General features: G+C 41.5%; 2 protein-coding genes across 4 annotated transcripts in view; both read left to right on the top strand.

The window, feature by feature from the left end:
• The window catches only part of jph3b (junctophilin 3b), a 55,853-nt gene extending 37,750 nt beyond the window's left edge, over nt 1-18,103 (top strand). Inside the window, exons 5-6 of the mRNA XM_026172949.2 lie at nt 3,053-4,029; nt 15,849-18,103. Of these exons, the coding sequence (XP_026028734.1) occupies nt 3,053-4,029; nt 15,849-15,929 (1,058 nt within the window). The 3' untranslated portion in view covers nt 15,930-18,103. The remainder of the gene's footprint in view (nt 1-3,052; nt 4,030-15,848) is intronic.
• A 1,369-nt stretch (nt 18,104-19,472) lies between these two features.
• Nucleotides 19,473-23,150, top strand: part of zcchc14 (zinc finger, CCHC domain containing 14) — a 29,435-nt gene continuing 25,757 nt past the window's right edge. For 2 of the 3 annotated variants that reach the window (XM_080303440.1, XM_026172951.2), the window contains exon 1: nt 19,473-21,048. In XM_080303440.1, the coding sequence (XP_080159566.1) occupies nt 20,554-21,048 (495 nt within the window). In that variant the 5' untranslated portion in view covers nt 19,473-20,553. The remainder of the gene's footprint in view (nt 21,049-23,150) is intronic. The other variant, XM_026172950.2, reaches the window with a different exon arrangement.

The following is a 23,150-nucleotide window of genomic DNA, read 5'->3' as shown; positions in this document are numbered from 1 at the left end:
ACTTTGGCGCCATGTAGCTGATTTGTTAATGTTAATCAAGTGGACTTTGAGTGGAGGGAAACTGCTGCAGTGCACAAGTCCTTCAGCAGACACAGAACTCCCTACTGTGCTTTGTTCACTGTTTACGTAACAGTTTCAGAAAAACATGGAGAGTAGCTAGAATATTCACAATTTACCGTGTGATATTTTTTTAAGTTTATTTATTTATTTATTTTTGTAAAAGTCTCAAAAACTCACAAAAACTGTATGTATCAAATGTGATACACTAGCCATAAACCCGGCATGCTTGTGCGTGGCTTGTCCGTAGTTGCTGTGCCCATGTTGTAGCTATTTACTGTCAGAAGGGGGCAGTGTCCTGGTTGGCCTGTCACTTAGGGGCTGCTATGGAGAAAAGTCATAATTTACAAAAAATACTTATCAAATACTGCAACCATTGTTTGCAATTTACACAAATGCTTTTTGAAAAATGTTTTGTACAGTCTTTACTGCTCGCAGAGATCTTGACATCAACTCTTTTCTGTTCAAGCCAGCTTTTTAATCAGTCAGCATTTGACCTATATAGTCATCAAAAAGGAACCTGACAAACCAGTGGGCATAGCTGGACTGGCCATCGGGCGTACCGGGCATTTGCCCGGTGGGCCGCTGGCGATTTTTTGTTTTTATGGGCCGATGGATTTTTTTTTTTTTTTTTTTTTTTTTAGGAAGGGTATATATAATGAAAGGTGTTGGATTGGCCAATTGGTCATGATCGACTCTGGGCTGGACCAATTACAGCCGAGGAGGCCGAATGCACCCGCCCCCTTGTTTAGCAATCACGTGATTTTTGCGCATTGCATGCCGGGAACTCGTGGCAAAACAATCCAAGTACCGCATCAAACGCAAGCATTTGCAGCACCGCAAAACGTTCATTCTCCGGTTCCAATACCTTCTTGTTTTTCTTTGCCGCACAAAAAAGGAATGTACAAAACGAAGGAGAACAATGCCGGTTCGTACAAAGACAGACTCAACGAAAAGACAAAGAAAAGATAAGAGGAAAAATCAAACCAGTGAAAGGGTTAGACCCTTACGAGCACACAGAGGGACAAAATACCTTAGCGTGCTGCCCAACTTTCACCACGCTCATATTTGTAATTACACGGTTCTTGGAGTGAGTGCATACACTCATAAAGTTTAGTAACTTCAGGTCACTGCAACAAGCCCAGGAACAGTTTACTGATGGATGGGTGCAGGACCTTGAAATGCACCATGTAGAACGAAAGACCATCGTACGAACAAAGGTAAGTTTACCAGTCTCACAAATCGTCTTCATAGATACACATTCGTTAACTGTTTATTAATAGGACCTTTGAGCTCAACGGTAATTAATTAGTAGTGGAAATAATTTCTGGTAGGCATTACAGAAATGTAGCAGTGACAATAATATTGTATGTTGTAATCGCACTGGACAATTAGTGATACAAAAAAACTGTTTTATCCTGTGAATAAACGTATATGTTTTTGTCAATGTACCATAATAACAGAAGCGAAACGCAATATTGTGTCAGGACAATTCACTATTTATGCACAATAAATAAAGGAGCATAGCGACAATTTCTGTTCAGCGCCAGACTTGCTTGTAACCTATATCACCAATTATGTTAAGAAAAATGACGTATTAACTACTAAAAACTCTGACCTTTGTGGGAATGCTTGGAGCAGACTAACATGTGAACTGGAGTGTTCTGGGACGTTATATTTGGTATATCCAGACCATCCGTAGGCTCTTACTTCGGAAACATGGCTTAAAACATTTCTCTTCAACGATGTAATCTGATTTAAAAAAAAACGATCGGCTTCCCGTGGCTGTCATGCGACCGGCTGTTGCAGTTAATAATACAACAGCTTCTTGCCATTTTTTGTGTTTCTTTTTATCGCTGTGTAACTGAGTTCAATTGAAAGCCTGCGTGCGCTAGTACCTCTTGCCACAAGTTCCCAGAATCCTTTGCAGTTTTACCCCTGAATGACGTCACATTTTCAATCTTTATCCTGGTGGGCCGGTCTCTAGTCAAAATGCCCGGGGCGATTTTTTGTCCCAGTCCAGCCTTGCCAGTGGGTGACATCTACCTACAACCATCTCTTATACTGTGTGATTGGGCTACACACTGCAAGCTTTTTGGTGTTTTTGTGTTGTTAAATTCCCACAATCCCAAAGATCTGCACAAACAGAGACTTACTTAATAATGCTTTTTTACTACAAGCCAAAGTTTCACATTTTACACAAACATTTATTCATTTATTCTGGGCTTTTGAGCACTTATCCTCTGTCACATATACACTGAAACTCTAATGAATACACTGAATCGGGGGAATTTGGGGTTCAGTATTTTGCCCAACAATACTTCAACATGCTGACTGGAGCAGCTGGAGGTTGCTGTACCATAAATGCTACAGTCGTCTGATGACTTCCCTTCTCTTCTTCTTCTGTCTCCTCTCCTATGTGCTCTGTGCTCTGTCTACCCCACATTGCACATGCACAAATTAATTAAATCAAATGAATTATTTTTGCTTTGATCATTATGTTTTCCTCTTTGGCTTCTTGGTGATGTGGGAGAAATGAGAGTTCTGTTGGCCCAGTGGCTTTAATCCTGTAAGCAGATGGAGTAGGGAAAACACTGCAAACATAATGTCTAAAGAAAATTGTATTGTTTTCTTGACAGTGTTAAATTCAGCCCCCACTCTAACCCAGTCATTTTTACACATGTAACGAGATTTTATGCAGTGTTGTGCAACTTGTGGGATTATTTTCTGTGGGTGTTGTCACACTTACTCACCAGCCTAAAACAGTTGCATGTGATAATTGGAATTGCAATGATATATTTTATGTAATTGTAAGATTTAACCCCATCATGTTTTTACAACAGGCCCTTACTTTTTATTTATATAAGTTTTATGTTATTTTTTTCTACAGTGATACTGGTGTATCATTTAGAAACCCAGATTGGGTAATTCCAACAAGTAAAACTCCTTCATCTCCTCCTTCTCATCCTGAATGCCTTTCTGATGTCTTCTGCAGGTATGGAAGTGCAGCGTCCCAAACGTCAAGTGTCCAGTGAAGTGGAGGGCGAGGGTTTGTCGAGTAGCGCTGGTACGGCCGACAGTCCTGACCTGTATGTGAAGAGCGCAGCCTCTGACGACCCCTCTAACGACGCTGCAACCCCTGATCTCAGCCCGCCTTCGTCTTCGCCACCCCACACTCCGCCGCCACCTGCCCGGCCGTCGCAACGCACCAAGAGTGCCCGTTTCCACCGGCAGAGCGCAGTGGACCATGGGGACAGGGGAAGGGAGGGGGGAGAAAGAGGTGAGAAAGGTATGGGGGTGGTGCAGACAGAAATTCAGGTGTTGATGGAGGGAGGCAGTGTGGGAGGCGAAGGTGTTGGAGGTGGAGGAGGGAAGGGGGAGTATCCACGGGCCAACAGCTGGAGTGAAGACAAAAGACGGGGAATGTTGTCAAAAGGAGGTGGGGTCAGTGGGAGAGGCACTAGCCGGACCAACGGACACAAACACAGCTCCTCTAATCACAAGTCGCGGGAGCACAGCTCTTCCAATCACAGACAGGCCAGGTGGACAGAGTCATCCTCATCTGCCTCTTGGACGTCCAGCCACAGGGGCGTGCACGGCAGGGGAGGCCGGCTGCTGGAGCAGGACGAGGAGAAAATTAGCAACTACGAGATGGAGATGAAGCCTTTACAGCCCAGAGACTCAACCACCCACAAGCCCCATGGGCACGGGGAGGAGAGGCACGGTCACGGAGAGGGGCGTTCACACGCCGTACAGCGACAGAGGCATAAGAACCGAGATGGGAGGGAGGGAAGGGAAGGGAAAGAGGGGAGGGAAGGGGGAAAGGACTCAGCGCACAAGCTGGACAGACAGGGGGAGAAGCTGGACTCACGGCCTCTGCGCCGGGACCTCACCCTCTCCCCCCCTCTTAAATCCTCCCCCATCACACCGATGCAGCAGGACCACAGCCTCACACAGAGCAAAGGCAATTCGGTAAGACCGTCTTATTCTCTTACACGCCGACACTTTACCAGCTCTAAAAGACGAGGTCAAAACGGCACAAGGGATTTTTTCCCCACAGAGCTGTTGATTTCTGGCACTTAACGTCTAAATCATCACTTGCGCTTCACTAGCCACTGGAATATAACAGCTGACTGCTATAATGTTAGATTAATGATTCTTCAGACCATTTTTTTCAGCTTTAAATCTTAAGGTTGCAATCAGACCTGAAAGTTAAACTGTTACAACACAAATACCTCTGATGGCACAAAACTCAGCTCTTATGTTCCTTGCCTTGAAAACAACAATAAGTAGTTTTCTTGGGGTACTGTGTGTGTGGTTGCATTGCATGAGAGAGGACACAAGCAGCTATATGCAATATCCATCCATCCATCCATCCATCCATCCATCCATCCATCCATCCATCCGGGGGAGGGGAAGGGGGGACTGGAACCATTACCAGGCACAGGGGATAAGAGGAAGGGTACACCCTGGACAGGTCACCAGTCTGTCACAGGGCTTTTATGCAAGAGTTTTATAAATTTGTATGATCTGGGCTTCAGTTAAGATTAGTTAAACCTCTTAGCTCCCAGAAATCCTGCCTATGCCAAACTTGCTCAATAGTACACCACTCTGGTTTCTGTGCATTTTGTGGCCATATGCTGTGCCTGATGCACATTGACCGTGATGAGCTCTCTCATTTATTATCACGCTTTGTGCTGATAAATTTGTGCTGAAAGCATTTTTATTATTCTCAGGAACAAACAGCTGCAGAGCAGATTGGCAGAGTCAGCAATTTCTTTAATTAGTTTGATTTGTTTTACTGAACAGTAACACAAACCTTTCCTCTGGTTTGAATCCGGTCGTCTTAATAAATACTGTCGTATTCCTGTGGATGTGGCCATGTGAAAGAAACATACAGACCTGTTTCAGTAATTATATATGTGTGGAAGCAGTTCCTCCACTAAGTCTGTTTGGGAGAATTGCCTTAATGTGCTTAAGCTTAACTTCATATAATACTGTGTTTAAACCTGTCGGAAGGATTCTGCAGCCCTGTCTCAATAAAGTCATGACATAAATCATGACTTAAACAAGCCCATTTAAAAAAACACAACATCTGGAAAGGCTGCACTCAAAAAAATAATTCATTGGATGAACGTAATTTTATCTTGCCTCTTATATTCCATCTAAACAAATCATGTTATATTAATCCATCTTGGTTGTGTTGTGTCAACACGATATATGTGTGTAGGTTTTACATAATATTAACATTAACATTCAATTAATTTGATTTTTGTTCAATCAACATGTTTGTACCACGTTAGTCTAATTAGATTTATTTAAAACCGTCTTATATTGTTTAAACACTTTGGCACATCAAAAGTCTTGTTACAGGAACTAAAATATTTGTTTGTTACACCAACGATAATCTTGTTGAATGAATGAAATGTGACTTATGTCTGTAGTACATGTTGTATTCATATTACATAATGTTCAACAAAAGAATTCAACGGATTTACAGCAACTTCCAATCCACCCATCTCCTTATCTTTATCTGGGCTGCGGAAGTGATAGGGTAACAAGGGCAGGGTACACACTAGGTCGCTAGTCTATCATACAGAGACAAACAACCATTTGCACTTCAACACCTTTGGGTAATTTAGAATAACCAGTTACCCTTTAACTGTGGAGGAAACCAGAGTACGCAGAGAGAACCCACTGCAAACTTTGCCACATTGTGGATTTGAACCCAGGATCTTCTTGCTCTGAGGCAACAGCACGAATCACCATGGCATTAATCTGTCAATACAGACTTAACAAAAGTAGGAAAGCTATGCTTGATGATGCTTTATGTTGTTGTCCCTGACAAGTTAAACCATAAGAAATAGTAACAGCATACACGCGGTGTGGTTGTCTGCCTCTTGTAACCCCAGTGATTTTCCAGTGGTTTGACATCTAACGTGATCTTGTGAATTTCGTGAGTCAACTCAAAAAATGAAATTGGGTGGTTGTTACATGCACAAGATCCAAACTTGTAATTTGAACTAAATAATTCCATGTTTCTATGGTGAACGTAATTAAATCATGTAGCATCTGCATGAAATTCAGCAAATTAATTTGTTCTTGTTGAGATGACATGATACAATCCAGTAAGAGTGGCTGGATCCAGGCAACTAACCTTTAAGGGTGACATCACCCTTAAAGGTGTTTGTGTCACCCGTTATCTGCAGTATTGTACGCCACAGTACTCTTCTTTCATTTATCACTCAACTATTTGTGCCACTTTTTGTGTGTACTAGCCAAAAAAGCACCATGAGTGTGTCCCCAGTGAGACTTTCTGAAAATGTGTGCTAAATGCCATCACATCCCCATCAGTGCTTTAATGACAACCACCTTTTCACGCTGCCTTCCAGTGTGGCTGTTCAGATCAAGTGGAGACCTCCCCCAAAAAAGAGTAAATGTGAGGGACCAAAATGCCCATCTTAACCACACCAATTAAGATTATGGAGAGGTTAATGTCCACCTGTTTAGTAGCATTACCAGTTTTTCTGGTCATTTTGGAGCAATGAATGTATATAAATAATATATGTAGTGTGTGATTAAAACAATGGTTAAAGTCTCTGCAGATAATTTTTCCTTTACTGTATGGGGTTGAATTTTTCTAAGAACACATGCATGTAAACCTATTAAAGTTAAAGGTTGCTGAAATTAGATTATTTTTATGTTATGCTACTGAGATACACATCATTGGCGTTTTGAAACTTTAATCAATATAATATATGTCTAACACTATGGCTGAAATTTTCCTGGCAAAATTTTTTTGAGGTGTTTTATTCAGAGATGCATTAAAGCGTGTTTCTGTCTATTTAGCTCAAAATTAAATGTGCGCTCAAAGATGTTTGAGGTACTGAGTATTTTTGTAGCCACCCACCATGCTCAAATTAAATTTTCCCTTATATCAGTTTTCGATCACTTTCATATCTTGATTAAATCTTTCCCCACGCTCATCGCTGTCATCTAGATTTAGTGGGAAAAAGTCAACAAGAGAATGTAAAAACTGCTTCTTCAGTGACAGTCTGGCACTCATTAGCTGATATGATTTCAGCATGTTATCCACAAGCTCAGCATAATTCTCTGCTCTGTGATTGCCAAGAAAATTCTGGACAACCTGCACGGATCCGTCCTATGCTGCTGATGTAGTTGGCTTCAGTTTTTTTGAACTCACGCATCAGTTCATGAATTTCAGAATCCACAAAGACCAAACCTGGAGACCAAATGTAACTTTTAAATGCTAAAATGCATCAGCATTCCCACCTGGTCATCCTAGTTATCCAATTACTAGAAGATCATAACAACAACAAAAAGAAAAAATGTTTTTTTTTTGTTGATGCTAGATAAAAAATAGTTGTCAGTTTTGGGGTCACCAAGTAAAATTTGTAAAAGCACAAGTAGAAAAATGCTTGTTGACCAGTGTAGCATTTGCTGATAATGTAGCACTTCACCTTCTTGTGGAAACACTCCGACTGCTAGCTGCATAAAAGCCAAGATGATGTTCTCCATAAGAGCAGCTTTAAGTGATGCCACAGTGGCCAAGTCCATATTTTATGTACAGTCTGTGGTTCAGGGCCTTTATGAACACATTCAGACAGCATGTCTTAATAACTCTGTAACGCTGTAACGAGATAAGCTCTGATATCGTCAGGAACACTCATTCTCTTACAGTTACAGGACTTGTAGTAAGTTAGTGACTCATGGACCTGCCATATTTACAAAAATAACCATTTCTTCTGGAAATTGTATCTGTCTTTTTCATAAAAAGCATGTAGAAAATAAACATTATTCTGGTTTTAGATTGTTTTGATACCTTATTTGTCTTTATAGCCTTTTAGCTCCCTTCACTTCTATTCACTGAGGACTATCTTCCAAGCGCCCTCTACTGTCCTCGAGTCTGAACTGAATCTAGTTTCTGAACCCTAAAGAAAGTGGAATGGTAGCTCTGAGTTCACCAGCTGTTCATTAACTTTGCCTGCAATTTAGTGCTGGGCAAGTAAAGAGAGATTTTATCAAACTTTTATTTCCTGGAAACACTCTGCTGCTCAAACACGTTTTATGCAAGTAAGTATGAAGCCAAAAGGCACTGAACAACTTTGGGTATAACATAAGTGACCCATTACACTTTACATTAAGCAATTTGACTTCATATAAAGTTGTTTACATAAAATATAAGTTATTACTCGGAATTTTAGCATGAAATTCTCCACTTGGCTTCAGTATCAGTGGACAGCAGCTGAATGGAGCGTTTTTCATATCTGTCATGTCACTGCCACACATTGATTTGACTAAAAGGATTTGTTGCCCACTGTCATGAGGATACATCCCATCCCCAGTGACATAACACAATGTTATCCCACATATTAAGATAATCCGGGTGGAGAGGCACAAGGTTTAACCTTATGAAATAAAGAAAGATTTTTTTGTACTGTGAGCGAGCGGGGAGGGATTATGCTGCTGTAATATAATTTTTTGGCTTCATCTTGACTTAGGCTGGTGGATGGCCCCATCCACGCTAATCCTGGGTGATAATATGGTCGCGGCATTAGCTAATGAAAGCAACAGGAAAATCACCAAGTGAAAACCACACATCGTACGCCGCAGACGTTCACTGAGCACATAAGGACGCACCCCATTTCTCCCTCTCGCACTCTCACTTTGCTTGTGTGTAAACTGCTAAATACAGTTCCTCGCTCCTCAAACAACTTGCTCACTTTAATCAGAATTTTTCTGCAGCAGTGTGATGGCTTTAGTGGCTGAGGCCGGTTGCTCATCAGTTCAGTGTGTGCTGCTACCTGCTACATGCAAACACAAAGCCTTAGACACATGGACACACACACTGATAGAGATACACAGAACCCCAGCAATCCTCTCTGCACCTTAGTAACAGCAGACTGGCAAACTAGCCCCATCCTCACAGACGGCCCCCTATTGGTTAACCAGCGCTCTGTTGCTAGGGAACAGCGTATGCCTTGCTCCAACGGCGCCAATCAGTGGGCGCGTGTCAGTGACAAAGGGGGGGTGGGGGGGGGGGGGTGGTGGAGGTAGGGTGCTTGTGTGTGTGTTTGTGTGTTTGCAGCCGCAGAGAAACAAGTGAGATTTGTGTATGACAGGTTCACAGCATGCACAGATACTATCACACTCAGATAAATACACAGCGAGAACGCCATGGGAATGGACACCGGGGCCCCTTCCGCATGCAGATGTGCAGCAGCACAAACACAGGCCCTCAAAATCAATCAGTCGATTGATCACTTACATCCGTCCATGAAGTGTTCGTACAAGTTTGCAACAGAAAGATGCATACAATAAAATTACTTTAAAAAAAGATGTGTTTTCTTTACCGTGTCTGCTCTAACATGAATACTCTGGACTGAAATAGTCACTCAAGAACATCAACTCAGCATCATGTAACACAGAAGCCAACCTCTGTGCATCCCATAGGCTCATATTTACATGAAGCTGCATCCCCATGGCCCATGTCCTACAACAACCATTAGTAACTCGATGACGAAGATATCTAAAAAGTAAACAACTAAAGTTACATTTAAAAATAAAAAGCATATTAGCGGATACATCTGAGACAAGCGATGAAAATATCTTTAAGATTAGCTACCTCTGGAGGATCCCAGACTGTTTCTTTATTAGTCTTAGTTGCAGATTGTGGAGGAACAGGTGAAAAGCCCGAGACAGATGAAAGAAAAATTAGCAGGAATGTGTAATAAAAAGCATAAATAGACGTGTAATCAGTCACTAAAGTAAACTAGAAGCAGAAAAAGACAAATCTACTACAGAAAATAATCTGTCCTCTCCTGCTAATCCTGGTCAACACACCTGCTGCATTTTGGCTTCTCTGCAGTTCATCCAAATCTTCCTTGGTATAGGCCACAAAAGAAACCATTACAGTACAGTTGTCAACCCCTGTAAGTGATAAAAGCACGAACAGGTCTCTCTGTATCTGCGTGGGAGAGATATGGCTGTGCTTTTGCAGCATTTCTTAAGATGGTAAAAAGGCAGTTTTTGCGATATTTTGTCTGTGCACTTCAAAATTCAGATGAGGATCAAAACGCACACCAAGGTTACTAGCTTGGGGCGTATGTTGTGTGCTTGTGTTAAGGATTTTTTCAAAGTCACCTCAAAACTGAATCACTGCTTTAATTATCAGAACCTCTGTCTTTGATGCCGTGTAGGACTGTTTGACGGATAAAAACAGTCGTATTGTGACTTGTTGCGTCTACCAACAAGCGAGTGCCTTTAATGCAGACTTTTATAGCTATATGGATACTCTCTTAATTAAAAACATTACGGTAATTTAATTGTTGTGTCCTCCAGTGTTAATATTTCAGGTCTGAAAAACTAATTTTTTCAGGCTGGGCATCGTGATGGTGTAAATAACAAGACTTCAAACAAAAGTCCAGTTCTTTCTTTTTTTTTTTTATTGAGGCTAAATTTGGAATGCACCATGCATACTGATGCTAAATTTTTACTACCAAAACATATTGTAATGTAGACACGCTAGCTGGTGTTTTCAGTGCACAGGTAGTACAGCTGCATCAATCTTCTAACTCTCAGCATGATAGCAAGTAATTGTGTTTTCCACAAAGTGCAGCTATTCATTTGAGAGGCACACAGCATCCAGCTCAGTCCCAATTCACTTCAGTTTTATTTATACTGGACCAGTCCACAATAAAAGTCATGTCAATGTTCTTTATGTTGGAAGGAAAAATTCCCTTTGAACAGGAAGAAACTTCCAGGCAAACCAGGCTCTGGGAGCGAACAGGTTCAGGAGAGAAAACACGAACTATGGGAGAGCACAGGTAAAAGTTAAGTGGGATGTAAACATGCTAGGAGTCAGAGAGAAATGCTCAGTGCAGCATGAGAAGTCCCTCAGAAGTCTTAGCCCATAGTAGCATAATTAAGACATGGCTGATGGTCATCTGATCTAGTATTATTTTGAGCTTAGAGAGAGTTTCTCTCTCCTGAAACCCAACCGGGAGCTGGTTCCACAGAAGAGGGATCTAATAGCGGAAAACTCTGCCTCCCATTCTACTTAGAGTACAAAAAAGTCTGCAGTGTAAGAGCAAAGGCCTCTGTTGGGATAACATGATACTATGAGATCTTTAAGACATGATGGGACTAAATTTTTAAGACTTTCTTTGTTGGGAGAAGGATTTTAAATTTAACAGGGAGCCAATGAAGAGAACCCAATGTGGGATAAATATGCTCTGTCTCTTTTTGGTACCCGTTAGTCTTTTCACTGCAGCATTTTGGATCAGCTGAGGTTTGTGTAGGGAGCTGTTAGAGCAGCCTGATAATTAGAAACTAGAATAGTCCAGCCTTGGCGAAAACAGTGCATGAAATTTCTAATTTTAGCAATATTGTGCGGATGAAGATATATGTTTGTGGTGTGTGCTCCATATATTTTACTAATTGAAAATACTAGTTACAAATAAACGTTCTCCAGAACCAATGAAGGAATTAGACTTAAGGCCAATCTATTATATAATCAAGTACCCACTTTTTTAAAAGGGTGCTCTTAGAAGTTGGGTGTCAATATGGAAGTCATTAGTATCAAGTGGTGTGATAACACAAATAAGGACCTCATTTTTTAAATAAATTAGGTTAAATAAAACACACAAAAACAGGCCATCAGATGAATCATCCACTTGTGGTCTGGTAATCATTTATGACACGGATCTGTGATTAGCCTATCGCTGTGTTGATCAGCACAAACCTTGTTTACAGCCTCTGGACAGATTCATTTACAACTGTGTTGCACTAATGCAGCTTAATAAGTGTGTGTAGAGGTTCACGGAGTCCTATTTTCCCTCTCCCACTGCAGCGATTGTTAAAATTATTTCAGAGGTAGACTTAATTAAAACCATAGGTCTTCTGCAGGTCCTCCTCTTTCGGTAAATCTTTTATTAAGAGTAAAAATCCGCTCTGTGTGTGCTAATGCCAGTGCAGTGCGTTATTTTGCAAAAGACAAAAAGTGGTCGTGTCAGTGGATATACTCGTTTTACTTGCACATAATTACCCACAGCGTACAGGTGGTCAGAAAGACTGGCCTTCACCCACATGACCCAGGTTGTCAGCAAGCATCTGCTGAAGTGTCACTGAGCAAGACACCACAGTGACACCAGCTCAAGGCTTCTGTAGTGCAGCCAAGCTTCACCTCTGACCTCACTCTCTCAGAGAATTTAGGCTTCCTTGTTCGATAAAGGCAGAAATGGAGTATTTATATTCACGTGCAGTTTTCGCCTTCGATCTTTTTCCTGTTTGTGTTTATTGAAAGTCTTTAACAAGAAGACAGGTAACACAATGCAAGGCAACAAAGAGATCACAAAAATTTCTGGTAGGCTTAAAACAGTTAACAGAAGCTATGTAAGTAAAACCCAATAGCTGTCTTTGGATTTTTACATGCATCACCACTCCTGCTGGTCTTTTCTCAAGTACTGCTGGTCAAAAAGGCAACTTGGCCCTTTCAAATTGTTTCTTTTCTGTGACATTTATTTTAGGTTACATATTTTACATGGACAGGGGTGCAATGGTTAGCACTGTTGCCTCAAAGCAAGAAGGTCTTGGGTTTAACTCCATCAACTCTAGCTTCCTCCCACAGTCCAAAGACATGCAGTTAGTGGCATTAGGTTAATTGGTGACTCTAAATTACCAATGAGTGTGAATGGTTGTCTGTCTGTGTGTATTAGCCCTGTAGCAGACTGGCGATCTGTCTGGGGTGTACTGGCCTCTTGCCCTATGACAGCAGTGTTGGGCAAGTTGCATTGAAAAAGTAATTAATTATAGTTACTAGTTACTTCTTCAAAAAAGTAACTGAGTTACTAACTGAGTTACAAGATTCTAAAAGTAATTAATTACTTAAAAAGTAACTATTACGTTACTTTAAAAAAAAAAACTTTAACCATGGGGTCCAGGGTAGAATTGGCCATTTTTAACTACTTTTGATGTTTCCTCTACATTTCACCTTTAAAAACTATTTACTTTGCCTTGTTTGGTATCATCCTTTTAAGCACAACCTCACGTGTCTGAATTTACAGTTATTCTTTCATTTTGACATACTGTGTTAACACAATTGATCTAAAATCAGACAAAAAAACCCCATAAAATCCGAGTAGAAAAAGTTATATTTTTTACTGTAACAACCACAAACATGTTTAATGAATCATATTTCATAACTTTAAATGCAAATATAAATTGTCAGTTTTAAAAATCCTATGCACAAGTTTTGCAAACAACAAAGTTATTTGCATCCATTTACCTTTTACCTTGATTTTTTAAATAACCATTTCAAACTATTTACAGAACAATCAGCTGTTCTGCATTCAATAAGATGCAACACAAATTATTTGTGCCACTCCAAAAAAATAATTTCTGTCCACTATAAAGGAGAACATCACAGCCTGATACCTGCAGGTCTGACAGCAGGTGTATCACTCCTGTTTCTACCTGGAGACAGCAGTCGCCTCATTGTTCTGACACACAACACAAAACTATCCACAACACTACACACTAACTACACAAGACAACACATTAACTACACACTCCAAACATGCTAAACGTCGCAAATCTGTCACATCTCAAAACTCGCTCTCTCTCTTTTTCTGCTGCCTTTCTCTCTCTCTCTCTCTCTCTCGCCGTCACTCCTAAAACTTCCCCCTCTTCCTAAACAACCAAATGTCATGTTGCCATATCATTTTTGATTGGTCGACATGTTACATTTTTCCATCAACACGAACAGGCTGATTTTTGTTTTGTTTTTGGTTTTTTTGCTCATAAGCAGAGAGTGCTCGCTGCGCTGTCCTTAGACAGTAAACGTGACGAAACTATTGAGGAAAAAACGCCGCGTATATATTGTTTATCATGACTCTGGCTTTACGTGGCCTATTGACACAATTTAAAAACTGGTATATATCACCTTGTTGCTTTGTCATCTTGAAGTGGTCATGTGATTGGCTTACCACGACAACTTTAGTATTTCTCAGTCAAACAGCAGCACTCATGCGATTATTTTGCCCCCTCAGCTCCAGGTGTTGTGCCAAAAAGTGACTGCTGCCTGCGGGAGCGTGTGGAGCTGCTAATCACTGTAGCGCCCAGATTACTTACGTAGACAGCTACTTCAGTGGAACTGATATAAGACGCGATAAGCTGAACACAGCTTCAACCATCTGTTTGTTGAAAAATAGTAACGCGACCGCACCGCATTTTCTTGTTAGTAACGGTAACGGCGGTGTAACGATAGAAATAGCAATTAGTTTGATTACTCGTTACTGAAAAAAGTAACGCCGTTGCTTGTAACGCTGTTATTCCCGTCACTGATGACAGCTGAGATATACTCAGCCCCCCTGTGACCCTGATAACGACAGAAGAAAAGAAAGGATGGATATTTTAGATAACATATTATTTTGTGTGTCATGTTTTCCAGTATCACCTCCACTGCAAATCAAATAACAAGAATGAAAAGTAATAATATTGTATTAGTTGGTGTATGTGTGTGTATTATTCTTCTGTAAACAATATATTCTGAGCTTAGAGATGGATACAAAAAAGACCTTAAAATACTTTTTTTTAAGACTTTTATTACAACATCATAAAATAGCAAATTAACAGCAGTTTTTAAATATATTTTAGAGGAAAGCAGAATAGTATAAAAAACAAAATACTCACATTTGTTTAAAGAGTTCCATGATCTGATATTGAAATTTTGTCTTTGAGAGAAATGCTTAAATTAAGAAACCAACATGTATTGCATATTTTAAGTCAGTATCCTAAGCTCGCTTTAACTGGGAGTTGTTTACTGTGCCGGTCCAACATACCTTAATGAATATGGTAACTTACCATAACTAACTAGGGGCTTTTATTGTGAAAAGCAGAGATATTCCAAGTTCCTTCTGTTGTCCTGGAGAGATTTAGGACTAGGTCTTCAAAAATGTCACAACACTGTATTTAACTTGACACTTGTGTGTTCAAGATGATCTGTACTGAAAATCCCAGAACTACAGGATTTGTAAACTAGTAATATGCCACAGATGAAATACCAGAATTCATCTGACAGCGGCAGTTATGCAGTGAGCAGTGCAATAACACAGTTTCCAAAAAGAACAAGAATAAATTAGATAAGAAAATGAATGAATGGATAAACAGAAGAATAATGAATACTGTTTTGTTTAAGACAATCACGTGTGAGCACTAAAAATATGGCAATAATGAAAACAGGATCTCCACTATAGCCTCCAAAGGGTTTGCAGTGTTAAGAAAAGGTTTTCCAGTTCAACCAAGCCTTAGAGTATTTTAGCTGATGCCAGGAATTCTCATTTTCTTGTTGACCAAAGTCACACTTTCTGTCATATTGGCTGAAGCTGAATTAAACCTGCCATATCCTGCTGGGGAGTGAGTTTAGGGCTTTAGAGATGGGTGAAAGTGCACCACTGTAAATTCAGCTCAATTGAGTTTTGTTTATATATAACGTCAAATCACAACAACAATTACCTCAAGGTGATATACCTCAAGGCGTATGTGTGCGTGTATATATATGTATGTGTATATATATATATATATATATATATATATATATATATATATATATATATATATATATATATCTGAGGAGATAAAAGGATGAATATAAATGTGAGTGGTTTTCAGGTTGAATGTACTGAAAACAGCCTCTATTGTGAGCTCTGTGTGTGTGTGTGTGTCTTTATTATTGACACTTTCTCTCTTTTCTCTCTTTCTCTCCCACGCAGGCATACAGCTCCATCCTGGTTGTCATGGTGATTCTGCTCAACATTGGAGTGGCTATTTTGTTTATCCACTTTTTTATTTAAAAACAGCACCGCTTTCAGAGTCAGCCCACCTATGCTACAACAACTATAAATTCATATGAGTATTACGGCGAATCTGCTGCCCCTTCGTGTTCCTGGTGAGATTACTGCAACCAGCTGGGACCAAGGAAGGCTCCACCCTCATTTGGGCTAAAGGTGGCTAACCCAAACTAAGCAGAGCTTGGTCCGGCCGTCCTGGAAGAAATGCTGAAGTGCAGAGCCCAAAGGGGTGGACAAAGGAGGGGTAAAGCAGTCCAGATGACTGGACTGCAGTGAGATAATATAGTCCAGAAACTGGACTTAAGTGAGCTTCAGAGGTTCACGTCAAGACTCGAGTGGGCTGCCTGATTCTCAGGCACGAAAGCTGCAGCTGGCTTTTACAGCAAGTGCACAGACAGGACTGACCAGACAGACTTTTTCATCTTCAAATCATAGTTTTCAACAGATTTGTAACTTAAAATTTATTTATTAACATTTTCTCTCATGTACAATACATTGATGGATATGTTCTTTATTTTGTAACCTTCCTCCCCTTCTTTCTAAAACTCCTGCCTTTTGGTTCTTCCGCCTGCCCCGGTGTTGTTACTGATGGTTGTGTGCTTATGTTCCATTGTGTTGGCTGAGACACACTCAAGAGCTGCAGAGTGTGTATGCGCTGTCCACACAAACACACACGCACACGCACACACACACACACACACACACACACACACACACACACACACACACACACACTCATTGCTTTTACCCCATCCTTCTTCTTCTTTATCTGGTTAATTTTTATCGCATACTGTGTGTGAGGAGCAGCATGTTTGGATATCATGTTCACAGTGAAATGCGAGTTTCTATCAAGCTTGGATGTTTTTGCCATCACAGTGTATGCCTGTGTGTGTAGGTGTGACGGTGTGTGTGTTTGTGTGTGTGGTCTCAAAATTGCACAGTGGCCTTTCATGCTGTTCATGAACTTTACAAGAGCATCTCACGAGGACAGAGTCGGCGCACAGCAACATCTAGCCGACTAGCATCAGCTGACAGCTGCACTCGCTCCATCTCTCTCCCTCCCACTCAACCCCACCTCCACACACACCGGTCAAAGGATGGAACTTCCTCTGAGTTGGTGGACATTCACAGCACAGCGTATTGGCAGAGCCCTGCGCCTGCTGTACCACCAGCTGAGGTATTTAAAGGAAAATACCGCTTCCATTGAAGCCTCACAAATACGGCTTTCCGACTGCTTCTGTTAAAACCTAACCTGAAGATAATGACAACATCTTTTATACTATACTTGCAAGATGTCTGAAAAAAATCCTAGTCGCCCAACTGCATTGCTTTTGTAGAGCAAATTGATCCAAGTACAACAATGCATGCATATGTGCTGTAATCTTAGTTGTGCGTTGAATCTGGAAGCTTCAGAAGCTTCAGAAGCAACATGTTAGGTTTTGACAGGAGCACAGTTTGGAGAGCGGCCTCTTTCTCATTGATTTTACTCAACTAAGCGACACAGATTGAAGTCCCTAGTTGGAGCTAGGTGATGCAATGCTGTTGTAGTAAGCAGTAGCCAGCGCCAAGTGAGGATTTATCCTTTCCATTCCTTCACTTCTCCTCTGCTGAGCAAGACGCTTACTGACACGCAAGACTGTCGCAGACAGCTGTCGTGCTTTTTAATCAACTGGATTTCTCTCAAACCGCCCAGTACAATCCCTCTGTTTCTTTCCATGTGTGCACATGACTGCTCAGAGAGTACCGTATATGAACATCTGTGTGTGTGTGTGTGTGCGTGTGTGCATGTGCGTGTCTGCTCGTCCTTCTCCTTCCTCATGATCGGATGGCAGGATGGCTGAAACCCTCACCATCAGTAACAACTTCCAGGAGGGGCAGAGAGGTTTGCTGTTGCTTTTCTGTCCGACAGCGTTTCTCAGGCTGTAGGCTCATTTCTGGCGTTTCCCCATGTTCTGACAACACCTCGGTCTAGAAGCTCTGCTGTATGTCATCAGCCTGGTGACGATGCCCTGCACCACCCCGTTAGTCTGCAGCATGCTACAGCATGCCAAGCTCTCTCTCTCTCTATAGTTTCACTCTCCTCTTTCTTTCTTTCTTTCTTTCTTTCTTTCCGTTTCTGGGAGTTACTCTGTTTTTCAGTTGTGTGGAGAAAAATAATGAAAGTGTTTGAAAGAAAACGACTTGGCTCCTGTATTTTTGGTTTCTCTCTCTCTTTCTTTGCGTTGCGTTGTGTTTTCATACTTTCTGTGTGTGCAGTTTTTGCAGCATCCCTGATGCAGAGAGGGAGTGGTACAGAACCTGCTTGGGAGGGAGGGGTATGGTTACTATAGCAACCTTAGACCTTTCCTCCGTCAGCAGAGGGCGGGGTCTTTATTTATGGGCGGGGCTTACCTATAGAGACTAATGTGCTGAAACAGTCGAGACGATGGAGCAAGGGAGAACTGCAGGTGGAAGAGAAAGAAGATTAGAACTACATTGTAGGGCGAGGTGAGGGGACACAGTGCACTAGAGTTAGCGCATTTTATTATTACGTAAATCAGAATTTAAGCAGCACTTTTAGGGTGTGTGTACATTTTTTATCATCTGTGAGGAGGCAAATATTACGCTGGACACAACACCACGTCCGTCGGCAATGTGCCGCTGCAGCAGGCATCAGCATAGCCATCTGCTGCCATCTTCTGGACCTATATATGAACTACACCAAAAAGGCTGTAAAGTTTAAATATATACACTGTTCCGCCACAACAGTTAAAAGGAAAAAAGGAACCCAGACATGAAGTGGAAAACCTGATTTATCCTATTATAAGTCTTAGGTCCTGACATTCACACTGAGACGACCAGATCCACTTAGCTAAGTTGGATAAGTAGTTAAGTGATAGTTATCCCAGCTAAAACTGGGCGAAAGTCAGGGGGGAAACGCTGGACACATTACCAGCTCAAAACAGCATGACCAGATTCTAATATACTAAAATAAAAAAATAAAAAATGTTTTTGTGGGACATGAATTTACGGACGGGTCACAAGGGATAAAAACATGGTGCATTCCCAAAGATTAATGCCAGTTCAACCGCCATACACTTAAATTGCACTCCCTGACGACTGCAGCCTCATTCAGAAGAACACCAAACTGCCCACATCTTTAACTCAGGTCTTACTCCCAGCACACGACTTTAAAGGCACATGAAGTAGTATCAAACTCTGAACACACATCATTCTGCTCAGAAGTACTCAAAGATCAGTAACTATTAGCAAAACTCACCTCTAAGTGGAGGGGAAATGTAAAATACTGTGCCAGGACTTCCTCAAAAGTGACAGTTTATAAGTCATGATATGCATTTTTAAATACACTGATGATGCCATACTGAAATAAATAACTAAATAAACGACTAAAGGGAACTTTACCAAAAAAAATCCCCGAATTTACCCAAAAAAAAAAGTGAACCAGTACTGACAGGAAACTACTATTCTGCATATTCTCTTCCGTGGAGATTATTGATTCGATATTGGAATAAAGACAACTGTTGCAGTTCTCTTTATTCCATGAAGCTGAAACTGCCTTGGAAGCATCAGTTGAGTGTGTGTCTGGCACTTTAAATACCTAATAACTAAGCGGAGTATGAACGCATGAGAAAAAGATGTGGAATAAAAGGGCAACGGATATCGCTCTGAACCAATCGCAGGAGGAGCCTCGATTAAAGACAGCTCTCGCAGCCAATCAGAGCAGACCGTTCTCTGTGGTAGGTTGGTCTTGTTACCAGAGTTGGGATAATGTTATATACAGCTGTTTTTCTCGCTTCCAAGATTCATGGCAGAATGAGAAGAACCTAGAAGTAAAATGTGCACCAAATTCCTTCATGGCTTCTTTAAAAAACGCCTCCAGAGTCGTCAGTGAGATTTCTTTTTAATCCACAGCTGCTTTTGATGAGGTAATGTCTAAGAAATGTTCTCGTGGTATTTCCACTGGTAACCAGCAGTAGCTTCGGGATCTACTAGTTGTGTTTACAAACTTGAAATCCGGCAGTCTTTGGCTGGTGCCCGCGGCTCCTCGTACAAGTTTTGGGAAGCCATGAGGACGGTGGAGCAACTCTACAGGAAGGGCTTGTTGTTGTGCCTTTTGGCTTGGCGGCTCGGATCAAAAAGTCTCGGTGTGTTTGAGGGTATCATTGAATGGGGCGGTGTGTTTTGATCTCGCTTGCCTTTGTGCAACCACTGTTTCTGAGCCGTCAGGGGGTCCGCGGTCCGACCGGCGGAGGGGGACACGGCGGAGGGACTCTGGGCTGCCGTGCTCCGTGGTGAATGCAGACCAGTCCACTTTGGCTCCATGTGAGACGACTTTGGGGAGATTCTGGTTCGGGAAGGCCTGCTTAGGTGTCGTCTCTGCTCCGACAACAAAGGAAACGACTGTTGCTTGTTAAATTTCACTCCTGCGGCCGCTCTCAGACAAACACCGAGAACGTTGAAGTGGCAAACAGCCGCTTAAACCTAAGTTGGTAAATTAGGACTGAGTTTGCCAACGACGCCTGCGCAATTTGTGCGCACACCCGAGCGCGCTCCCTTCAAGTCGTTTTTAAAGTGAATTCTGTAGTTACTGTACCGGTCCACATACAGTGTGAGTGCGTGTGTGAGGATGGTGGAGAGCCAGAGCTGTGTTCACAGAGAGGGGGTGTACCGCTGGTTCTCCTCACTCAACTCAGCCCAGAGGGCAGAGTTCCTGTGCGGCCTGCTGGACCTTTGCGTCCCCATCGAGCTCCGTTTCCTCGGCTCGTGCTTGGAGGACTTGGCTCGCAAGGACTACCACTCTCTACGGGATGCGGAGATCAAAGCCAACAACCCCGTCGACCTGTCGGGCCTTACCAACATCACAGATGAGGTGGTGCGCAGCAAGCTGCTGGTGTCCCTCGCACTGCTCGGTTCAGACAATCGGGAGGCTGCGGGGGTCCTGTACCGGACCCTGACCCACATAGACACGGTGATCAATAACTACGGCCTGGCGCTGAACGATGGGAGGACAGAGGAGCAGTTTCTGCTGCTGTTCACCATGGCATCCAACCACCCCGCCTTCAGCTTCCACCAGAAGCAGGTGCTGAGGCAGCAGCTCAGCCAGATCCAGGACATCCTGCAGGTGAGAAAGTGCACCTATAACTCCTTCAGAGGGAGAGAAATTAGTTGGGGAGGGGGATTCACACTTTATTTGTTTACAAGAGCCGTATTTATTGGTAGACGTGTCAGAGGAAGTTCTGGCTTGATTGGCAGATGGTGCATTAAAACAGCACAGAGTGTGATATGAAATCGTGTGCCAACTTTTTTGGCAGACTGAGAACTGTTTCAAGAAACGTTGGCAAAACATGCTGGGATCTAACTTCTGGAGGGAAAATGCACAATTATCAGACAGGAAATGAGGCTATTTCACTTGAATTCTCCCACTTAGGTGCTGACACAGCTGTTCAGGAGGTTCAGTTTATGTATCAGATGGAAAAAGCCTGCACAGAGGAAGAGACTTTCAGTGAGATTTTTCTGTGGTTCCTCAAAAAGAGGAAGTGAAAGGCACTTCAGAAAACAGTACCAAGTTTGAATGATATAACCCAAATACATAACGTAAGTCCAGTTGAGGGATTTACTAAGATCCTGTGATTATCCACTGCAAAAATAGTTAAACAAGATGAAAATGGAAATTCAGATCACCTCAGCTTCGCCATCCAGGGTTATTACTGGTGCGTGGCCAGAGGTGAGGGTTTCTCTTCTGGTCAGAAAAGAAAGTGTGATTACAGCAAGTGAAACACCAGCTGGTTACAGGTGTGCAGCACATTCATGTTACCTATGCAGCAAATTACAGGTGAGATACTGTAAATGACAGGCTGCCTGTGAATGCCACAGACCTTGGTCTGTGCTGTTCAGTTCTGAACAAGGTAAATTACATGGTTGTAGGTGAAAGCAACAAGTGGTGGGTTATCAGTGCTGAATAGATTGAAGAGGAGCTACCTGTGCTTATTTCAAGCTCAATATTTTCTTTCTTTCTTTCTTTCTTTCTTTCTTTCTTTCTTTCTTTCTTTCTTTCTTTCTTTCTTTCTTTCTTTCTTTCTTTCTTTCTTTCTTTCTTTCTTTCTTTCTTTCTTTCTTTCTTTCTGTTTTTTTTTTTTACTTTGCTTCATTTAAAATTGAAGATAATCTTTAATCATCTGAAATGAGCCGTTTAAAATCTCTTTAAGCTATCTCTGCTGGGATTGGCTGTCCTTTGCAAACTGAAGGTTTTGAGGAGCAGGAATTAGTTTATCGTTTTTAGTGATAACAATGTTATTCTCTGTCGCGAAATCAATCAATGTAGAGCAGTGTCACAAACCACGGAAGCCCCAGAAAAGTGCAATCAAACGATGAGTTTATTAACAGCCCGGAGAAAACATCAACATATGTCTTCTGACCAAAATACATGTTGTGGACACTTATAAAGCAGTGGGGTACACGCCCCCCCATGGCGTCAGTGACAGATTAAAATAGGTTCCAGACATTAGTCACAGTTAATCGTACATCTTTAATAGCTATAAGCAGACATACAACTTCTCTTTTCTATAACACCTTCCATACAAGGTAATAAACTTCAAGCCCTCAGGGTCTCTGAGGCTAATTATTGACTCTGTTTGTCTGTTACCAAGTAGAATAAAATATATTAAGACACCAAATGAGTTGAGGCCTCAGGCCAGACACATTCCTAGATTATATGTATTATATGTACTATAAGCATGCATTGCAGTTATCCTTCTATGTTCTAGTTTCCCTCAGCATGTATCACCTGGACAGTCACGCCAGTGAAGCTTAAAACCCTTAATGAACTGAACATCAACTCAAAATAAGCACAGATATGCAATGTGTATAAAATACTTCTAACCGTACTTGTAATAAAAGTCAACATAATGGAAGGATCCTCAAATGGACATCTTCAATAAACAACTGTAATGCAGTATCAATACTGTGAGAAATATTATTAGATGAAATAATGCTGTGAAGAATGTTATTAATGCAGGTATAATGATGCAGATTATATGGCAGCAATAAAAGAATTTCTGTATCTCCACATTCTCTCAGAAAAATCTCACAGTTAAACATCTCCTCCCAGAAAAACTCTTATATATGACTAAAATTTAATTTAATTACTTCCATTATGATGGAAAATCTCCTACAAATAAGCAGGAGGGTAGTTCCACATTTCTTTTTTGTGTCCTGTGCAGACCA

This window comes from Astatotilapia calliptera, chromosome 7 (assembly GCF_964374335.1).
Source record: "Astatotilapia calliptera chromosome 7, fAstCal68.1, whole genome shotgun sequence".
NCBI classification, from domain to species: Eukaryota; Metazoa; Chordata; class Actinopteri; order Cichliformes; family Cichlidae; genus Astatotilapia; species Astatotilapia calliptera.
The sequence above is the reverse complement of the archived record's forward strand: the minus strand, read 5'-3'. Positions and strand labels throughout refer to the sequence as shown.